Genomic DNA, 17,807 nt, shown 5'->3' with positions numbered 1-17,807 from the left:
CCTGAAGTATTAACAGGTAAAAGCACATGACGTATGCAAGTTATTGTCAAATGGTTCAGAAAAGAAGAGATGCATTTATATATACATCTTTTATGTACATGTATTTAATCACACACACAAAGAAAACATGTGACAAAATATTACCAAGTGGTGTACCTTGGTAATGGGTGTACAGGAATTCTCCTTCCCCCAATATTTTATTATGAAAATATCCAAATATACAGACAAAGTGAAAGAATTGTACTCTGAACACACACTGCCAAGATTCTACAATCAACAGTTTGTTAAATTTGTTTTAGCACATATTTATCTACATATTAAGAATTCTTTTTACTGTTCTTGCAAGTTTCCTCATAACTTGAAATCATTTCAAAATTAAAAGTTAAACGAATTAGTAGGTAGTAATAGGAAAAAAATTAAAGAAATGAAGGAAGTTTGGAGGGAACAGAAAGTACTGCTAGTGTGGAGAGAGATACAAGCTCAAGCCTCTAAAACACTATCTTGAAGCTGGTGCCTTTGATGTCTCAGTCTGATATCAATGTCTCAGCTCTCCTCTATAGAGCCCTAAACCTGGCTTCCAGGCCAGGGATTCTCTCATTGTTACGTAAATATCCTGATATGTCATTTACAAAGTGTAAAACTTCGTTTCCCACAAGGCGTTCATCCTTCCGTGCTGTAAAGAGGGCAAATTCTATAGGTTTTTTACAGGTCTCGCGAGATTCATCAAATCTCTTTAAAGAGCTCAGCCGGAAGCCATTTTGTTTCTCAGGGTGCTTTGCAAGGTTACTAGAGGTGAAATTGCAAGAAGTCAGCAACTGCAGTTGCCGCCGTTCTGTCTTCAGCTTCACGATGTTTCCCTTGGCCAAAAACGCACTAAGTCGTCTCGGAGGTGAGCAAAAATTGTGAGCATATCTTTTCCAACTGCCTTTATCCATTTGTCCTCGTGGTCTTTCGTGCCCCTTCCTTCCATGTGCATCTCGACCTTATTCTAAATGCTTGGTCTCCCACCTCACCCCAAGTAATTGGGAAAATGTCTTTAGCATTAGCCTAATCGCTCAGCGTTTCTGTTTGGGTTCCCAGCTCTCTTTTGTTACTGGAGTCATAACCCAGCTCTGCTTTTTTTAAATTATTATTCGGTAGCCTACGATTTCAAGGGAGACACTTGGTGAACACTTCTCGTTCCTTAAGTAATTCCGTAAACTTTAGCTTTGGGGACACGTTTACCCGCAAATGGAAGAGCCTCTTCTCCAATTCTTGGTTTCATTGCAGGGAGACAACCTAAATGGTAGCACTGCAGCTTTTTTGTTATTTGTGGATTATTAACTAAATAATTGTGGTCATTTTTTTCTTACCTAAAAATTAGGCAGGTACAGGGAAATTTTGAGACCAGCATTATGTACTGAGAATGCACTAGGCTGGAGAGATAAAAGTCATTTCCATACTTGATTTGCACTGAAGGTGACCTTGCGTAACGTGAGCAGTTTTGCAATGAAAGTGACCTTAAACAACTACCATGTAGCTTCTTTAGCCATCTTTTTATTTTCTGTTTATGGAGTCATTAGAAGTATTACTAGATATGTGTTCTAAACACTCAAGCACCTTTGACAATAACCAAAAAGTAGTTGCCTGACCGGTTTTTCATATTCCAAAAGCCACGTCTATTATCTCTTTCACTTTGGGCAAATGATTTAACCTCTCTCAACTTCATTTTCCTCCTTTGTAAAATAGGGGCTTAGTAAATAATACCTACCTTGTAGAGCTGTTGAGGATTATATGAGATTACCAATAGGTGGTAACTGAACCATTTCTTGTTCACAGAGAAGAGGTCCAAAGAAATCCACTTGGGTGACCTGAGTGTTGAGGTCATGAGGTGTTCCAGAATTGCTTGCTTGGTAATCTTATTTTCTTTGCTTTTTGAGCAGGTAGGGCCTTGTACCTCAGGAAAGGGGTTTGGGGGTTGTTATTTTCAATGTGGAATTCACATGCTCACTTTTTAACTGCTCTAGAGCAGATTACATTGGGAAATGTTTGTAAATTTGCTCATCCCAAGTGTGACTAAAGGTGAAAAAAAAAACTAAGGCACTTAAGTGAAGAAACAATTAAATGGTCAAATAACTATCCTGAAATAACCCATTGTATCACATTATATCAAATAACCCATTGTATCATATAGCCCATTATATTCATAATTGCTAGTGAATGGGCAACATTGCTGTTTCTTTAATACGTTTTTTCATTACATACCTTTTGAGGCTCTAAAACAATAAGGACCTGCTACTTAGATTGGAGAGGTAGAAAAAAGCAGCTGGAAATATGCATTTTCCAGTCTTGGCTCTTTCCTAAGCCCCCCAAGTACCTCCAGAGGCAGTTTGAAAACTCTGCGAAAATAGCAGTAATAGCAAAGTTTTCATGTCATTCTGCTCAACAGCTTTTACCTCTACCAAAAAAGTGGCCCTCCATGAACCTTTCTAGTTTTACCTCCTGTTACTAATTTATTTACCTCGTCCTTCAAACATAATTTGTTTTCTAGGACACTGGGTTTTCTGTCTCTGCTTTTTTCAGATTCGCCTTTTCCATGCCTACATAACCAAATCCTACCTGCTATTCAAAGTGCTTAGCTAACATTCTGCTTCCTTGTATTACAATGGTTTGTGTCTTTGTATCTAATAGCCTGGCTACATAACCAAATCCTACCTGCTATTCAAAATGCTTAGGTAACATTGTACTTTCTTGTATTATAATGGTTTGTGTCTTTGTATTTAATAGCCTCCCCTAGAGTGGAAGTTACCCAAGAACAGGGTCTGTGTCTTACACATTTCCATATACCCCATTTCTTTTAGCATGGTGCTATATTCATTAGTCACTTTTTAAACAAATCAAGATTACTCTAGTTTTTGGAGGTTTTGCGGTAATTTTAAGGTCATAAACATTTAGCGTGCTTTAATGATTTTGAGTTTATTTACCCCTTTATGTTGTAAGTTGTTGAGCACTGCTGAGTAAACTTTAGTGAAAATCAAAGTCATAAGTACTCAAATTAATGAAGTAGGAGCTAAGTTCAGAGGTTATACAAATGCCAATTTGTCATGAATGTTACTGACATCACTTTTCCTTGGTTTTTCCCCTCAACATTTTATTGTGAAAAGTTCCAGGCATATCGAAAAGTTGGAAGAATTGTATAATGAATACCCACATACCCACCACATAGATTCTACAACTAACATTTTGCTGTATTTGCTATATCACATATTTATCCATCTGTCAATCTTATTTGTGAAGCATTTCAAAATATGCTACTTTGCTTTTAGCTGCAATATGTTTTAACATTTTATTATACTGCATAATACTGTAGAGTTAACTTCCTTGGCTTTTGTGAGTGGCAATATCATGCTTTTTTTTTTTTTTTTTTTTTTTTGCGGTGTGCGGGCCTCTCACTGTTGTGGCCTCTCCCGTTGCGGAGCACAGGCTCCAGATGCGCAGGCTCAGCGGCCGTGGCTCATGGGCCAGCCGCTCCGCGGCATGTGGGATCTTCCTGGACCGGGGCACGAACCCGTGTCCCCTGCATCGGCAGGTGGACTTTCAACCACTGCGCCACCAGGGAAGCCCTGTGAGTGGCAATATCAATTACACATGTTCTCTTTTCCTGATGATTGATAGATATGCTCCCGTATTCTTTTTTTCCCCCTTTAAGTTCGAAGCATTCCGCAAACAATGGCAAGGCAGAGCCACCAGAAGCGGGCACCTGATTTCCATGACAAATATGGTAATGCTGTATTAGCAAGTGGAGCCACTTTTTGTGTTGCTGTATGGGCATATGTAAGTACTGTTGATTGATAACCTGTTTTAGATGCTTTTTATTCCCATTTATCTCATGTATTCAAAATGTTTTCACACAGTATACATTTCTAGTTAGGAGGGGCTTTAGAGACAGCTAGTGCAGGAATTTCTTCCTCAACATTGAGCATTCATCCATCATCTGTTCTTAACATTTCCGATAACAAGTTGCTTAGTGGATCAAAAGGCAGTCTTTTCCATATTGTGTAGCTGGTTGAAAAGATCTTATGTTGAGCTAAAATCTGCCTCCTTCATATTTTACCCATCATTTCATTGCAATACAGAAATTCTGATCACATTTCCATGTATCAGCTGTTAGATATTAGAAGATTCCTTTCATGTCTCCTGGATCTTCTCTTTCATATTAAACATTCTTAGTTCTGTTGATCATTTTTTTTTGTTATATGATTTCCAGGGTTTTCACCATCTTGGTCACCTTTCTTTGCTTAATCAACCTTTCTTCTATATTCTACCCTCAGAACTGAGTACAGCATTTCTGATGGATGACATATAAAGGGACTTGCTTTTAATATTTTAGTTTTTTACATCTTCATTTACCAATCTACTTACCAGTCACTGTACTTGCTGGTTAAAAGTAGGAGTCTTGAAGTTATAATAAATATATAAACTGATTTTAAAAGATATGAAACAACCCTTGCCTTAATAGTCAAAGACTTTATTAATAGGCCTTTTTCATTCTTATTTTGATCTTCCTGAAATCAGATATATTATTAAAATAAGTGTGTGTACTTAAATGGAAGAGTAAACAGATATTGAACAAATGTGTGATCGGGGGCACTTTTGGAAGTGAAGTGCTACTTGATGAAGGGATATTATAAAAGTCCTCTTTGGCAGTATTTAGGTAGTCGTGGTTGAGTGCAACAATTTTTTTGAGGATGTAGTATAGAAATGTGATATACAAATTTGAATTAATTAAATGAAATTTAAAATTTAGTTGCTGAGTCATACTAGCTACATCTTAGTTGCTCAATAGCTGTATGTAGCTAGTGACTAACTGTATTAGACAGTGCAGATACAGAACATTTCCTTCATCTCTGGAAGTTCTACTGAACAGCACTACTCTAGAGAATTAGGACAGCAATTAGGTTTGGCCTACCTGGAGGGCACTGAATCCCAGGTGACTTTCTGTGTGTTTTTAACCTATAGTGCAGAATACCTTTGCCACTTTAGGAAATACTCTCCAAGGGAGAGTGGGCTCTGGTTTAAACATATAACTGACAGCATTTTAATTCTTACAGACAGCAACACAAATTGGAATAGAATGGAACCTGTCCCCTGTTGGCAGAGTCACCCCAAAGGAATGGAGAGAACAGTGATCATCCCAGCTGGTTTAATACTGAATTGTTTCAAAATCAACTCATAATTGATGCCAAGTAAAAGCATTATGTACCCATTAAAATATGGTGTGATTGAAGAAATAAAGTACATTTGAAAACCTCATTGTAGGTTTGTTTGTTTCTTTTGTAAATGAAACCAAGCTTGATCACTTTTTATTTATTTAACCTTTGTGTTAATATTAAAGTCAAAACACTGTACAACTTCTTGAATAGCTTTTCTCTATTTAGGTAGTGTGAAAGGAAAGTTTGGCTGTCACTTAGAAGTCAACTTTATAATAGGCTGAAATTACAGTTTATGAATAACTGATCACAGAGTTATTTTAGGGCATCTTTGAGTTTAAAATTTAGTGTCCATATCTTGGTTATACCTACTACTTTCAGCCTCTCATATATGTTTGTATTTGGAATTGGCATTAAGTCCTTTGTACTCCTGCCAAGAGAACTTAGGGTGTCACCAGACCCATAGGAAGAGTGATCCTATCAAATGAACTCCTAGGATGTCTGAAGACTAGCTAGCTCCGTGGCTCCCTTGGTACAGTTATCTTAGAGCTCTATATTTTTCAGCATATTTATTTGAGACGTTTATGAGGTTATTAAAGAAAAGATGTTTTACTTATCTAACTACTAGTGACCTCTGCTGTTGGCTTTCTGTAACTATACCAGTTTTTGGATTAGTGGATTATCCTGAATTCAGCATGACATTGGATTTTATGTGTAAGATATTAACTGAAGAAAACACAGTATCTACACCATGTGCTTTATTTCCTCAGCCAAAGGCTCTGAACTAAGCCTCAAGTAGTGGCTTGTTAATAGTGCTTGAGCAGAAAATGAAATTTCAGTTGAATAACCTATCTATATTGGTTAAATTTGAGATTTCTAAAATTCACTTACCTGATACTGTAGGTTATCAGGTAAGTGGCTTTTAGGACTCTCCAAATTTTCCTGATGTAGATAAGGATTTATACTTAACCAAACATCTGAAGAATGTTTACTCAATAGGTGAAATACTAGAAGAATTGCTCTTATGGCAATATGTCCTGTTTTCTCATTAATGTACCAAAGCCAGTAATTTCATGACTTTTTAAAGTAGGAATAAGGATTTGAATGTCATTGCAACACAAGTAGGTTGCAAGATTAGTAACTACGTAGTAGTGACACTATTTGGTAAAATTTGAACACTTTATATCATATTTAGAATGTTAAAAGAGGACTAAAGTATTCAAATGCACATAACCCTCCAACATGATTATGCAAAATAAACATGTCTTTAAGGAAGTTTTAACCTTGTGTTTTTGTTCCTGAGTTGGCACTGAGAATTTCTAATGACTGGAGGTAATTTTCAGTATGATTTATACGACTTCTGTCAGATAAGTAGTAATTGTCAGCTATTCTGATAGGCAAAAATAAATAGTATGGGGGCTTCCCTGGTGGCGCAGTGGTTGAGAGTCCGCCTGCCGATGCAGGGGACACGGGTTAGTGTCCTGTTCCGGGAAGATCCCACATGCCATGGAGCGGCTGGGCCCGTGAGCCATGGCTGCTGAGCTTGCGTGTCCGGAGCCTGTGCTCCGCAGCAGGAGAGGCCACAACAGTGAGAGGCCCGCGTACTGCAAAAAAAAAAAAAAAAAATAGTATGACTTTTTAAAAAAATAAATTTATTTTTTGGCTGTTTTGGCGTCTTTGTTGCTGCACGTGGGCTTTCTCTAGTTGCGGCAAGCGGGAGCTGCTCTTCGTTGCAGTGCTCGTTGCTGTGCGCGGGCTTCTCATTGCGGTGGCTACACTCTTGTTGCAGAGCACGGGCTCTAGGCGTGAGGGCTTCAGTAGTTGAGGCACATGGGCTCAATAGTTGTGGCTCCTGGGCTCTAGAGCGCAGGCTTAGTAGGTGTGGCACACAGGCTTAGTTGCTCCGTGGCATGTGGGATCTTCCCGGACCAGGGCTCGAACCCGTGTCCCCTGCATTGGCAGGCAGATGCGTAACCACTGCTCCACCAGGGGAGTCCTAGTATGACATTTTTAAATGTCTATTTGTCAGCATACGTGTTGCCTTGTGTGATAAAATCTGGTGGTGGTAGTCGGCATCTTTGAAAATACTTAACAAAACTTAGTTTTATAATTAGTCTTGTCCTGATGAGTAGTTATAAAACTACCACGGCCACTACCAGAAATGAAGCTGTGGTTTAAGTCGAAGTTATTTTGTGTCATCACAATATTCTGACCTTGCAGCTTGCTTAGTGTACTCAAAGTTTTCATCCTGTGTGAAGGTTGTCAAATTAGTCTCCCTGTAAAACTCTGTAATGTTTGAAGAATTTAGATAAGTGACTTAATCTAGAAGCATTGCCAATCCTTCAAATGTTATTTATTGGGGGAGTTATGAAGTATTTTTTAAAAAGGGTGAATGTCATAAGTGCCATTCTTAATTTGACTCAAACTATTTTAGTGCATGTGTTCTGTTCTTTTAAATTCATTCAACTTACTTAGAACTAGGTATCATGGTATTTGTAGAGGCACAGATGTTGTGTTCTCACCCTCCTGACTATTAACTTTACTGGTGATATTAATAAGCACTTCGTAAGCATTTGGGGGGTACCTACTATCTGCTCAATGCCAGGAAACCTGATGTACTTCTTGAAGACATTCCCTTCTATTTGAAAGCTCAGTTTAATATAGTAGTAATTTAAAAAGTGTTGGTATGCTCATGCATTGATACAGGAGATTAGGGATGATTCATTTAGAGATACGAAGTGGTTTACTTATTTTTATTTATTTATATTTTTTTGCAGTACGTGGGCCTCTCACTGTTGTGGCCTCTCCCGTTGCGGAGCACAGGCTCCGGAAGGGCAGGCCCAGCGGCCATGGCCCATGGGCCCAGCCGCTCCGCTGCATGTGGGATCCTCCCAGACCGGGGCACAAACCCGTGTCCCCTGCATCGGCAGGCAGACTCTCAATCACTGCGCCACCAGGGAAACCCAGTTTATTTTTTTTAATTATCCAGGTTCTATTTTTAAAAAAATATTTATTTATTTGGTTGCACTGGGTCTTAGTTGTCTTAGTTGTGGCAGGCGCGCTCCTTAGTTGTGGCTCACAGGCTCCTTAGTTGAGATTCGCCAACTCCTTAGTTATGGCTTGCTGGCTCCTTAGTTGTGGCCAGTGGGCTCCTTAGTTGCAGCACACGGGCTCCTTAATTGTGGCATGCGAACTCTTAGTTGCAGCATGCACGTGGGATCTAGTTCCCTGACCAGGGATTGAACCCAGGCCCCCTGCATTGGGAGCTCAGTCTTATCCACTCCACCACCAGGGAGGTCCCTGAAGTGTTTTCTTTTCTTCTTTTTTTTTTTTACATCTTTATTGGAGTATAATTGCTTTACGTTGTTGTGTTAGTTTCTGCTGTACAGCAAAGTGAATCACCTATATGTATACAAATATCCCCATATCCCCTCCCTCTTGCATCTCCCTCCCACCCTCCCTATCCCACCTAGCTGATCTGTGTGATGCGGCTGCTTCCCACTAGCTATCTATTTTACATTTGGTAGTGTATATACGTCAATGCCACTCTCTCACCCTGAAGTGTTTTTTTTTTTTGAATGGGCATTTCTTTACTAAAAAAATTTTTTTTACATCTTTATTGGAGTATAATTGCTTTACAATGGTGTGTTAGTTTCTGCTTTATAACAAAGTGAATCAGTTATACATATACATATGTCCCCATATCTCTTCCCTCTTGCGTCTCCCTCTCTCCCACCCTCCCTATCCCACCCCTCTATGTGGTCACAAAGCACCAAGCTGATCTCCCTGTGCTATGCAACTGCTTCCCACTAGCTATCTATTTTACGTTTGGTAGTGTACATATGTCCATGTCACTCTCTCGCTTTGTCACAGCTTACCCTTCCCCCTCCCCATATCCTCAAGTCCATTCTCTAGTAGGTCTGTGTCTCTATTCCTGTCTTACCCCTAGGTTCTTCATGACATTTTTTTTCTTAAATTCCATATGTGTTTTAAAGTCAGGGAAAGGCCCAGTGACTAAGAATGTAGAGGGTCTTGCTGCTCATAATGATAAACTTTACTTAAAAACTAGAGAGCCTAGTAGATTTGATATTCTTCTGATAAAGCTTTATTTCTGGTTTCTGCCTTTCAGTGAATTTCTTTGAAAGCTTAACACAGTGTTAATGCTGAAGTTAGAAAACAACTTGCTAATAATTGGAAGCCCACTTAAAACCCATCTTAATTACATGTGATGTGAGTTTAGATTTTAAATTTGGGGCTGAATTTATATCTTAATAGTTAAGGCTATGCACATTGATGGACAACTACAATTGAATGTCCAGGAAGGTAAGGAGTCCTGAAGTGAATTTTTATGTGGATGGGTGTAAAGGGGCAAAGAATAATTCTTTCTGAAATACTTAACTGTAGGCCTAAAATTTAAATCTATGGGGAATTTTAAGTGTTGCCTGTCAAGGCTTATTAGGGATTTCAAACAGGTAGGATGAAAATTATTAAACATATAAATACGCATACTGTGTGCCACTTTTCTAAACCTTTTACAATTTTACAATAATATTTGCACTTTGCTTACTGTGTTCTGCAACATTATTTGACTTGATACTCTATGGTAACTGGGTTGAAATCGTTCCAGTTGAAAATATAAATAATCCTATGATTATTTTCCCCCTACATCTTATGACAGATATTTAATGAAAGGAAGTATGAAAAGACCACATCTTACTTTAAAATTAGTGAGATGGAGCCCCTCCCTCTTACTGTTAATGTTTACAGTTTTAAAAATTCTAGGATTTTGCTGCTTTTTAAAATGACAAATTGGAACAGGAATAATACGTTTTTTTCTGAAATGCTTTCTGTACTGCTTATTTATTGCATTGTATTGCTACATTTTAGGCATCTCAATTCTGTCTAAACTCAGGGTGATAGATACTTTAATATTCTTTGCATCCTTGGAATCCTGTAAGTTTTTTAAATCATGGACAAATGACTAAATAAATGGGGAAGTGTTTGAGAGCTTTAAATGGCGATGTGAAGGTAGTGTGAGGTGAGATCCCTGCCCCAACTCAGATACACTCATACATAAAGATTATGAATTTAAAAGCATGAATTTAAAAAAATTGAGATCATTATTTTGGGGGGGATAGCTTTCCATTTATTTGTATCTTCAATTTCTTTCATCAATGTCTTGTAGTTTTCAGTGTACAAGGTCTTTCACCTCCTTAGTTAAGTTTATTCCTAAGTGTTTTATTTTTTTAAAAAATATTATTTTTGAATTTTATTTTATTTTTTCATGTAGCAGGTCCTTATTAGTTATCTATTTTATACATATTAGTGTATATATGTCAATCCCAATCTCCCAATTCATCCCACCACCCCCCTCCCCCACCACTTTCCCCCCTTGGTGTCCATACGTTTGTTCTCTACATCTGTGTCTCTATTTCTGCCCTGCAAACCAGTTCATCTGTACAACTTTTCTAGGTCTAAGTGTTTTATTTTTTTATGCTATTGTAAATGGGATTTTTAATTAATTTCCTTTTCAGACAGTTCATTGTTAATATGTAGAAATTCAACTGGTTTTTATATGTTGATTTTGTATCCTGCAAATGTACTGAATTAGGGTGCCAAAAATACACAATGGGGAATGGATAGTCTCTTTAACAAATGATGTTGGAAAACTAGGTAGCCACATACAAAAGAATGAAATTGGGCCTTTATCTTACAGCACACACAAACATCAACTCAAAATGGATTAAAGACTTAAATATAAGACTTGAAACTATAAAACTCCTAGAAGAAAACATAGGGGAAAAACTTCATGACATTGGTCTTGACAGTGATTTCATGGATATGACACCAAAAGCATAGGTAACAAAAGCAAAAATAAACAAGTAGGACTACATCAAACTAAAAGGTTTCCACACACCAAAGGAAACAACAGAGTGAAAAGGCAATCTAAGGAATAGGAGAAAATATTTGCAAACTATATATCTTATAAGGGGTTATGCTCCCCAAAATATAAAGAATTCCCACAACTCCACAGTAAAAGTAATAACTCAATTTAAAAATAGGCCAAGGGGGCTTCCCTGGTGGCACAGTGGTTAGGAATCTGCCTGCCAATGTAGGGGACATGGGTTCGAGCCCTCGTCTGGGGAGATCCCACATGCAGCGGAGCAACTAAGCCCATGTGCCACAACTACTGAGCCCGCATGCCTAGAGCCCGTGCTCCGCAACAAGAGAAGCCCGCGCAATGAGAAGCCTGCGCACCTCAACAAAGAGTAGGCCCTGCTCGCCACAACTAGGGAAAGCCCACGCACAGCAACAAAGACCCAATGCAGCCAGAAAAAAAAAATGGGCTAAGGACTTGATTAGATATTTCTTAAAGATATACAAATGGCAAACATATATAAAAAGATAATCAGCATCACTAATCATCAGGTAAATGCAAATCAAAACCACAATATCACCTCAAACATGTTAGAATGGTTATGAACAACAACAACAACAAAAAAGCAAGTGTTGGCAAAGATGTGGAGAAATTGGTACTCTTGTACACTGTGGGTGCAGCTGCTAAGGAAAACAGTATGGAAGTTCTTCAAGAAATTAAAAATAGAGCTACCATATGATTCAGCAATCCCACTTATGGGTACTTATCCAAAAGAACTGAAGAGACATTAGCACTCCCATGATCACAGCAGCACTATTCATAACAGCTGGGATGTGGAAAGCACCTAAATGTCCATCAGACAAATGGCTAACGAATACGTATATACATACAGAGCAATGTTATTCAGCCTTAAAAAAGAAGGAAATCCTGCAGTATGTGGCAACATAGATGAACTTTTAGAACATTATGCTAACTGAAATAAGCTAGTCATAGAATGACATATACTGCATGGTTCTACTTAGATGAGGTATCTAAAATAGTCAAACTCATAGAAGCGGAGAATAGAATGGTGGTTGCCCGGGGCAGAGGGTAGGGGGAAATGGGGAGTTGCTAACCAATGGGTATAAGGTTTCAGTTATGCAAGATGAATAAGTTCTAGACATCTGCTGTACAATCTGCCAGGGAATAAAGTAGCTTTTCCTTGAATGCTAACAATCATGTAAGTTCACTAGTTTCCTCAAAAGGAAATGGTGTGCTCTGCTTCCGTTTCTGGTTTTGCTCTAGTGTTTGGGTTTTCTCCGTGGCCGCCTAAGACGAACCAATTCTTTGGGAAAGCAAAACCCAAGGCTCCGCCGCCCAGCTTGACTGACTGCATTGGCACGGTGGACAGCAGGGCAGAATCCACTGACAAGATTTGTCGGCTGGATGCTGAGCTGGGACAGACCCCTCAGTGTCCCTCACATCTGTTTTGCAGAAAAGCTTTAGCCTCCTGGGCCTTCCAAGTTTACCTAAGTGTGGTATTCTCACTCAGAATCTAATGTCACTCCTCCAAGCCTCAGCCACCGATTTTTAAAAAAAACTTTTGATGCACATCTGTTCACCTTTCTGTTGGAGAAACACGGAAGTGAAGCAAAGCGAATTCCATTTTGCGCGAATGAGCGCGGTTTCCCACGACCTCACCGGAGAGCGCGCAGAGATCATTTTTCAATTGAGGGATGAGGGTAAATTCATCTGGAGTCAGGCTACACAGTCTAACAGGAGCACGTTAATGTCATGCTGTGAGAGGCTGAACTACCCAGAAGAAGATTTATAAGTAGGTCTAAGGTACTTCTTGGCTTCAGGTTAGGAAACTGCAGATTCTGGTGTGTGTTTTTTTTTTTTTTTTTTTTTTTTTTTTTTTTTTTGTCTTTGGTGAGCGGGGAAGAGGACTCTCTACAGCGCCAAAAAGGAAGACTTTCGCTGGCGGCTGTGTGTCAGGCCGGGCATAGCAGGGAGCGGGAGAAGCTTGACTCTAGTCTGGGCGTTTCCCCTTTCACGTGACGCGTCCCCCACCGCCTCGCCGGCTGCTTCCGGCCGGGGCATCACCCGGAAGTGGGGGGGGGGAAGGTCGGGTAAAAGCGGCGGCCGGGCGGCTCGGGGAAGAAGCGGAGGGAGGAGTTGGCGACGCCGCGGCCGTCGCGGTCGCCGCCGCCGCCATCGCCGCCGCGGCTACTGTGACTTCTCCTGGTGTGTGAGATCGGAGCCTACGCGCCTGGATTTGTCGCCGCCACCAGCTGCGTAGCTCCGGAGGTTTAACCATAGGACAGAAAAAACAGGTAAGTCCTGTGTCGGCTTCCCGTCGTCCCCTTCTACAGGAGGGGTGTTCTGTACAGTCAGTCTCTACTACCGAGTGTGGCGAGAAGGTGATTTTAATCTGGGGGAGTTTCCAAACTCTCACTGCTTCACAACTCAGGTATTCACTATACTCTTGTTTTACCCCCTCTAACAGGGGATAGAGGAGGGAAGATTGGGTCCTGACCCCTGTCGCTTTCTTGTCCCCTCCTGAGGAAGTGTCCTGATCATCCATAGCCCATGTTACCTAATTAATTGAAGGTACAGGAAGGTCTGTGCCCGGTTTTGGAGGTCACATGGACTGATGACCATTATTAATGAAATAATGTAAAGAAATTAGATATTTTGCTTCTTGTCTCGCTCTGGGAGCATGAAGTAAACTGAGAGAGCACTCTTGTTTCCATTTCATTTTGTTTATTCTGACCCCTTCCCAGTAAAGTTACTCTCCATCCTTGTTGCACCCTGTGGCATCTTTGACACTTTTTGTTGTAGACGTTGAAGTTATTTATCCTAAGCACCGGCAACTCTTTCATCGTTTCGCAGGTTAATATTATTCAGCATCTGGTTTTTGTTTTAATTACACCCTCTTCATCTACAGTGGTATGACTTTGTATTGAGACTTAAGATGTGCAGAACATTGAATTAGGTGATATTGAGGTGTGGGGGGCGGTAGGGGGTATACACAAGAAATAAGATGAAGTCCCCAGCCTCAAGAGAGTTTGCATTCGAGTTCAGTTATGAAGGCAATGGATTCTAGCAGCCCCACTTACTGAATAACTACATTGCTTATCTCATCCTTTTTAAAGGATATTTTGAACTGAGATTTTATTTTTTAACCTTTCAAACTTTCTTGTTTCTACAGTCATGACATGAGAGGGTTTTTTCCTTTTTGTACTGAAGGGTCTCACAATGTAGTAGGAAAGACAGATACACCCTTTTAATCTCAGTAATGTATATTAGAAACAGAAAGTGTTATGAGAGTGTAGGGAAGGGAGCTTTTGAGCTGGGCCTTGAAAAATGGATAGGATTTAGCTTTGCAGGAATGGAGGTAGGGGGACGACAGCCCAGGTACATGAAATAATGTGAGCAAAGACTTTGGGGGCTGTAAAGATGCATCCAGCAATACATTGTACATCAACATCTTTAACACAGCCACATCTTCCAAAATGTCACTGTTTAAAAGAAAAAAAATATAGAATTCAAAACTGGTAAGCTTACAACCATATCTGACTACCCTCCAGCCAATAAAAAAGCTTATATATAGGAAGAAAACCCATGAAGTGACAAAAGCAGTGTTAATGCGTGAGATTTAATTCTGATGTAAACTCAAATGTAAAAGAGAAAAAGTAAAGCTTGCTATATTTTAATTCTGACTGAGTGTCGTGTCTTAAATATAATTTGGAATCTTTTTTTAAAAATTGCTGGGAATGAATAACAACACTGTCTGAAGTCAGAAGGCGTTCCAGTTTTTCCCCAAGGAATTTCTGTATTTCCCTGTCTCCTCCAAAATGATTTCTCTACTGGCCTTCTTAACCTGATAGAAACTATTTTTTTACAATCATAGTCTTAGAAAGATCTTGATTCTTGACCTTTAGGTAGCGTTAGATTAAACACTAATTCCTCCAAAGGATAGGTTAATACCCCTGGTCTCTAATGCAGAAGGTTGTTTTTCTTTGAAAAATGCACGCAGAAGTGGTAAAATTTGTTTGAAAATGAGAGTGAGAGAGCAAGCAAAAATAACCCTAACTAACATACCACAACCTTTACTTCTGGGAGGGATCTAAGGCAACACATTCCTTTTTATAAATTCCTCATTATAACTGCTTTTATCTACATATTTAAAAATGCTTGGCAAACTTTAATCAAGACTTTTGACATCCCAATGAGTGAAAATAATTTTCTTTTGCCAGTTGGGAGTAAATTGTGAGGAGAGGTTTGTCTGAGATGATACAGGCACTGGCATAAATGAGAATAATATTTGGGAGTTTTGTCTCAAAATTCCTTCTACTTATCTTTGTTAAAGGGAAGTTCAGCTTTTAAATGTTTTACAGTTTTGTTTTTAAACAGAAATCTTTCTTAGGACATAAATCACAGTGAGGGTGGGGGGTGGGAGAGGCAGGCGACAGTTGGCCTATTTCAGTTCAGTCTATTGTCCCAGCAACCGTGTGTTTCATTTATAAATCACAGTATTCAGGTTGATTTCACGTGGTATAACTTGCTTACTTACTTGCTGAGATAGTATGGCAGAAATAGTGTCACAATACTTTTAGAATGTGTTCCATTAAAATGAAAGGGTAGGATGTTTCTGGTTTCATAAATATGTTTCTAGTTTCTCCAGCACTATTAGAAAATTGATTTCCTGGGACTTCCCTGGTGGTGCAGTGGTTAAGAATCTGCCTGCCAATGCAGGGGACACAGGTTTGAGACCTGGTCCGGGAAGATCCCACATGCCAAGGAGCAACTCAGCCCGTGAGCCACAACTACGGAGCCTGTGCTGTAGAGCCCGTGAGCCACAACTACTGAGCCCACGTGCCACAACTGCTGAAGCCCGTGTGCCTAAAGCCTGTGTTCTGCAACAAGAGAAGCCACCGCAATGAGAAGCTGGCACACCACAATGAAGAGTAGCCCCTGCTCGCTGCAACTAGAGAAAGCTGCTGGCGTGCAGCAACGAAGACCGAACGCAGCCAAAAATAAATTAAAAAAGAAAATTGATTTCCTCATCTTTGTGGGCTCAAATTTGTGTGGGATATTGGTAGATTACATCAGTTTTCACAGATACTTCTATCCTTGAAGGAAATGAGGATAAAATGAGCCAATTAGATGTGCTTTGGCCTGTGCTTTCCATCTATATTTATAATTATACAGCTATGGCTGAAGGATTAAATTTTTTTTACCTATTTTTACTTTATAATTCTCTAGTGTAGAAGTCCACTTTTCCAGACCTATAATCAGGAGAACATTTTAACAATTTACTAATTGGAATAAATGGGTTATTCCACATCTTAGGGAAATTGTTTTAGGCTGACCATTTACCTTAGTTGATTTTGTATGTAAAAAAGTTCAAGTGTTTTGTTTTATGCTCTAGTAATTGCTCCTGATCTGCTTGTGCATTTGATGTCACAACCAAAGCAGATAGGGAGCGAATAATACTGGAATTACTTCCTTCCCCTACTCCCACCTGAGTTTGCAGAGCACTGTATATTTCTTGTAATTTTGGAGAAATGGTTCCTGATCTCTTGAACGTTCACCTGAGGCGTGCTACCAACCACTCAGGAGAGGAGGACATTAAAAGGGCTTCTGTTAAGACCGGAAACAGTGTCAACAGAGGTTGAAGAACAGAGAGGAAGAATTCCACAGCAGAGCCCGCTAAACAAAATTCTCAGGACTACTTAGGATAAATTTGTAGCTGATCTCTGGGGTCATGAGGATACTTAAGAGTTGATCCTTGGACTTCCCAGGTGGCACAGTGGTTAAGAATCCGCCTGCCAATGCAGGGGACATGGGTTCGATCCCTGGTAGGGGAATATCCCGCATGCCGCAGAGCAACTAGGCTGGTGTGCCACAACTACTGAGCCTGTGCACCCTAGAGCCCACGTGCCGCAACTACTGAGCCCACGGGCTGTAACTACTAAAGTGCACGCACTTAAAGCCCGTGTTCTGCAACAAGAGACTCCACTGTGATGAGAAGCCCATGCACTGCAACGAAGAGTAGCCCCCGCTTGCCACAACTAGAGAAAGCCTGCATGCAGCAACGAAGACCCAATACAGCCAAAAAATAAATTAAAAAAAAAAGAGTTGATCCTTGAGCTAACAAAAGCTTAGAGAGCTTAGTTGTTACAGAGTTCCATGCATAATTTCTTTTTTTTTTCCATGCGTAGCTTCCTTTGTTGATCCTTGCACTGAAAATGGTAGGGAAAAAAGGTGTCTAATGTTTTCGTGATGATAAAGTTATTTGCTCTAAGAATTCTAATTGAATTATTAAATTAATCATTAATCTAATAGTATTAAATTAAAATAGAAAGTATATTGTATTGATTATTGGTAAATATATTAATAATTTTAAAACACTAATATTAAAATTAAATTATTATTAATTTCAATTAATTAATTGAATTTTATATTAATTATCAATAATTATAATTAAGTTTAATATATAATTATAATTATATATAAGTATAATATATATAAATATATATATAATTATATATTTAATATATATAATTATAATTTTATTATAATTAATAGAATTAGCTAATTTCATTTTGGCCAATAAATGCTTTCTCTTATTTTACTATACCACTTCACTGTTAGTTCTAAATATCCCTTTTTAGTTCAAATTTATAGCCACAATATCTTGGTATTAAGTACTAATCACAAAGGTAAGTACTTTTTTATGTATTAACAATCAG

General features: G+C 39.1%; 1 protein-coding gene and 1 long non-coding RNA gene across 2 annotated transcripts in view; both read left to right on the top strand.

Annotated features, from left to right (window-relative positions):
* Positions 1 to 745: 745 nt before the first annotated feature.
* COX7B (cytochrome c oxidase subunit 7B) lies at positions 746 to 5,292 on the top strand. Its single transcript, XM_081223193.1, has 3 exons — positions 746 to 889; positions 3,689 to 3,813; positions 5,091 to 5,292. The coding sequence occupies exons 1-3, from the start codon at positions 850 to 852 to the stop codon at positions 5,166 to 5,168; spliced, it is 243 nt and encodes an 80-aa protein (XP_081079319.1). The 5' UTR covers positions 746 to 849; the 3' UTR covers positions 5,169 to 5,292.
* A 7,876-nt stretch (positions 5,293 to 13,168) lies between these two features.
* Positions 13,169 to 17,807, top strand: part of LOC308609205 — a 61,261-nt gene continuing 56,622 nt past the window's right edge. Inside the window, exon 1 of the long non-coding RNA XR_014014278.1 lies at positions 13,169 to 13,382. This is a non-coding gene — a long non-coding RNA (uncharacterized lncRNA). The remainder of the gene's footprint in view (positions 13,383 to 17,807) is intronic.

Source organism: Mesoplodon bidens (genome assembly GCF_964165515.1).
Source record: "Mesoplodon bidens genome assembly, chromosome: X".
Taxonomy (NCBI): Eukaryota; Metazoa; Chordata; class Mammalia; order Artiodactyla; family Ziphiidae; genus Mesoplodon; species Mesoplodon bidens.
The sequence above is the reverse complement of the archived record's forward strand: the minus strand, read 5'-3'. Positions and strand labels throughout refer to the sequence as shown.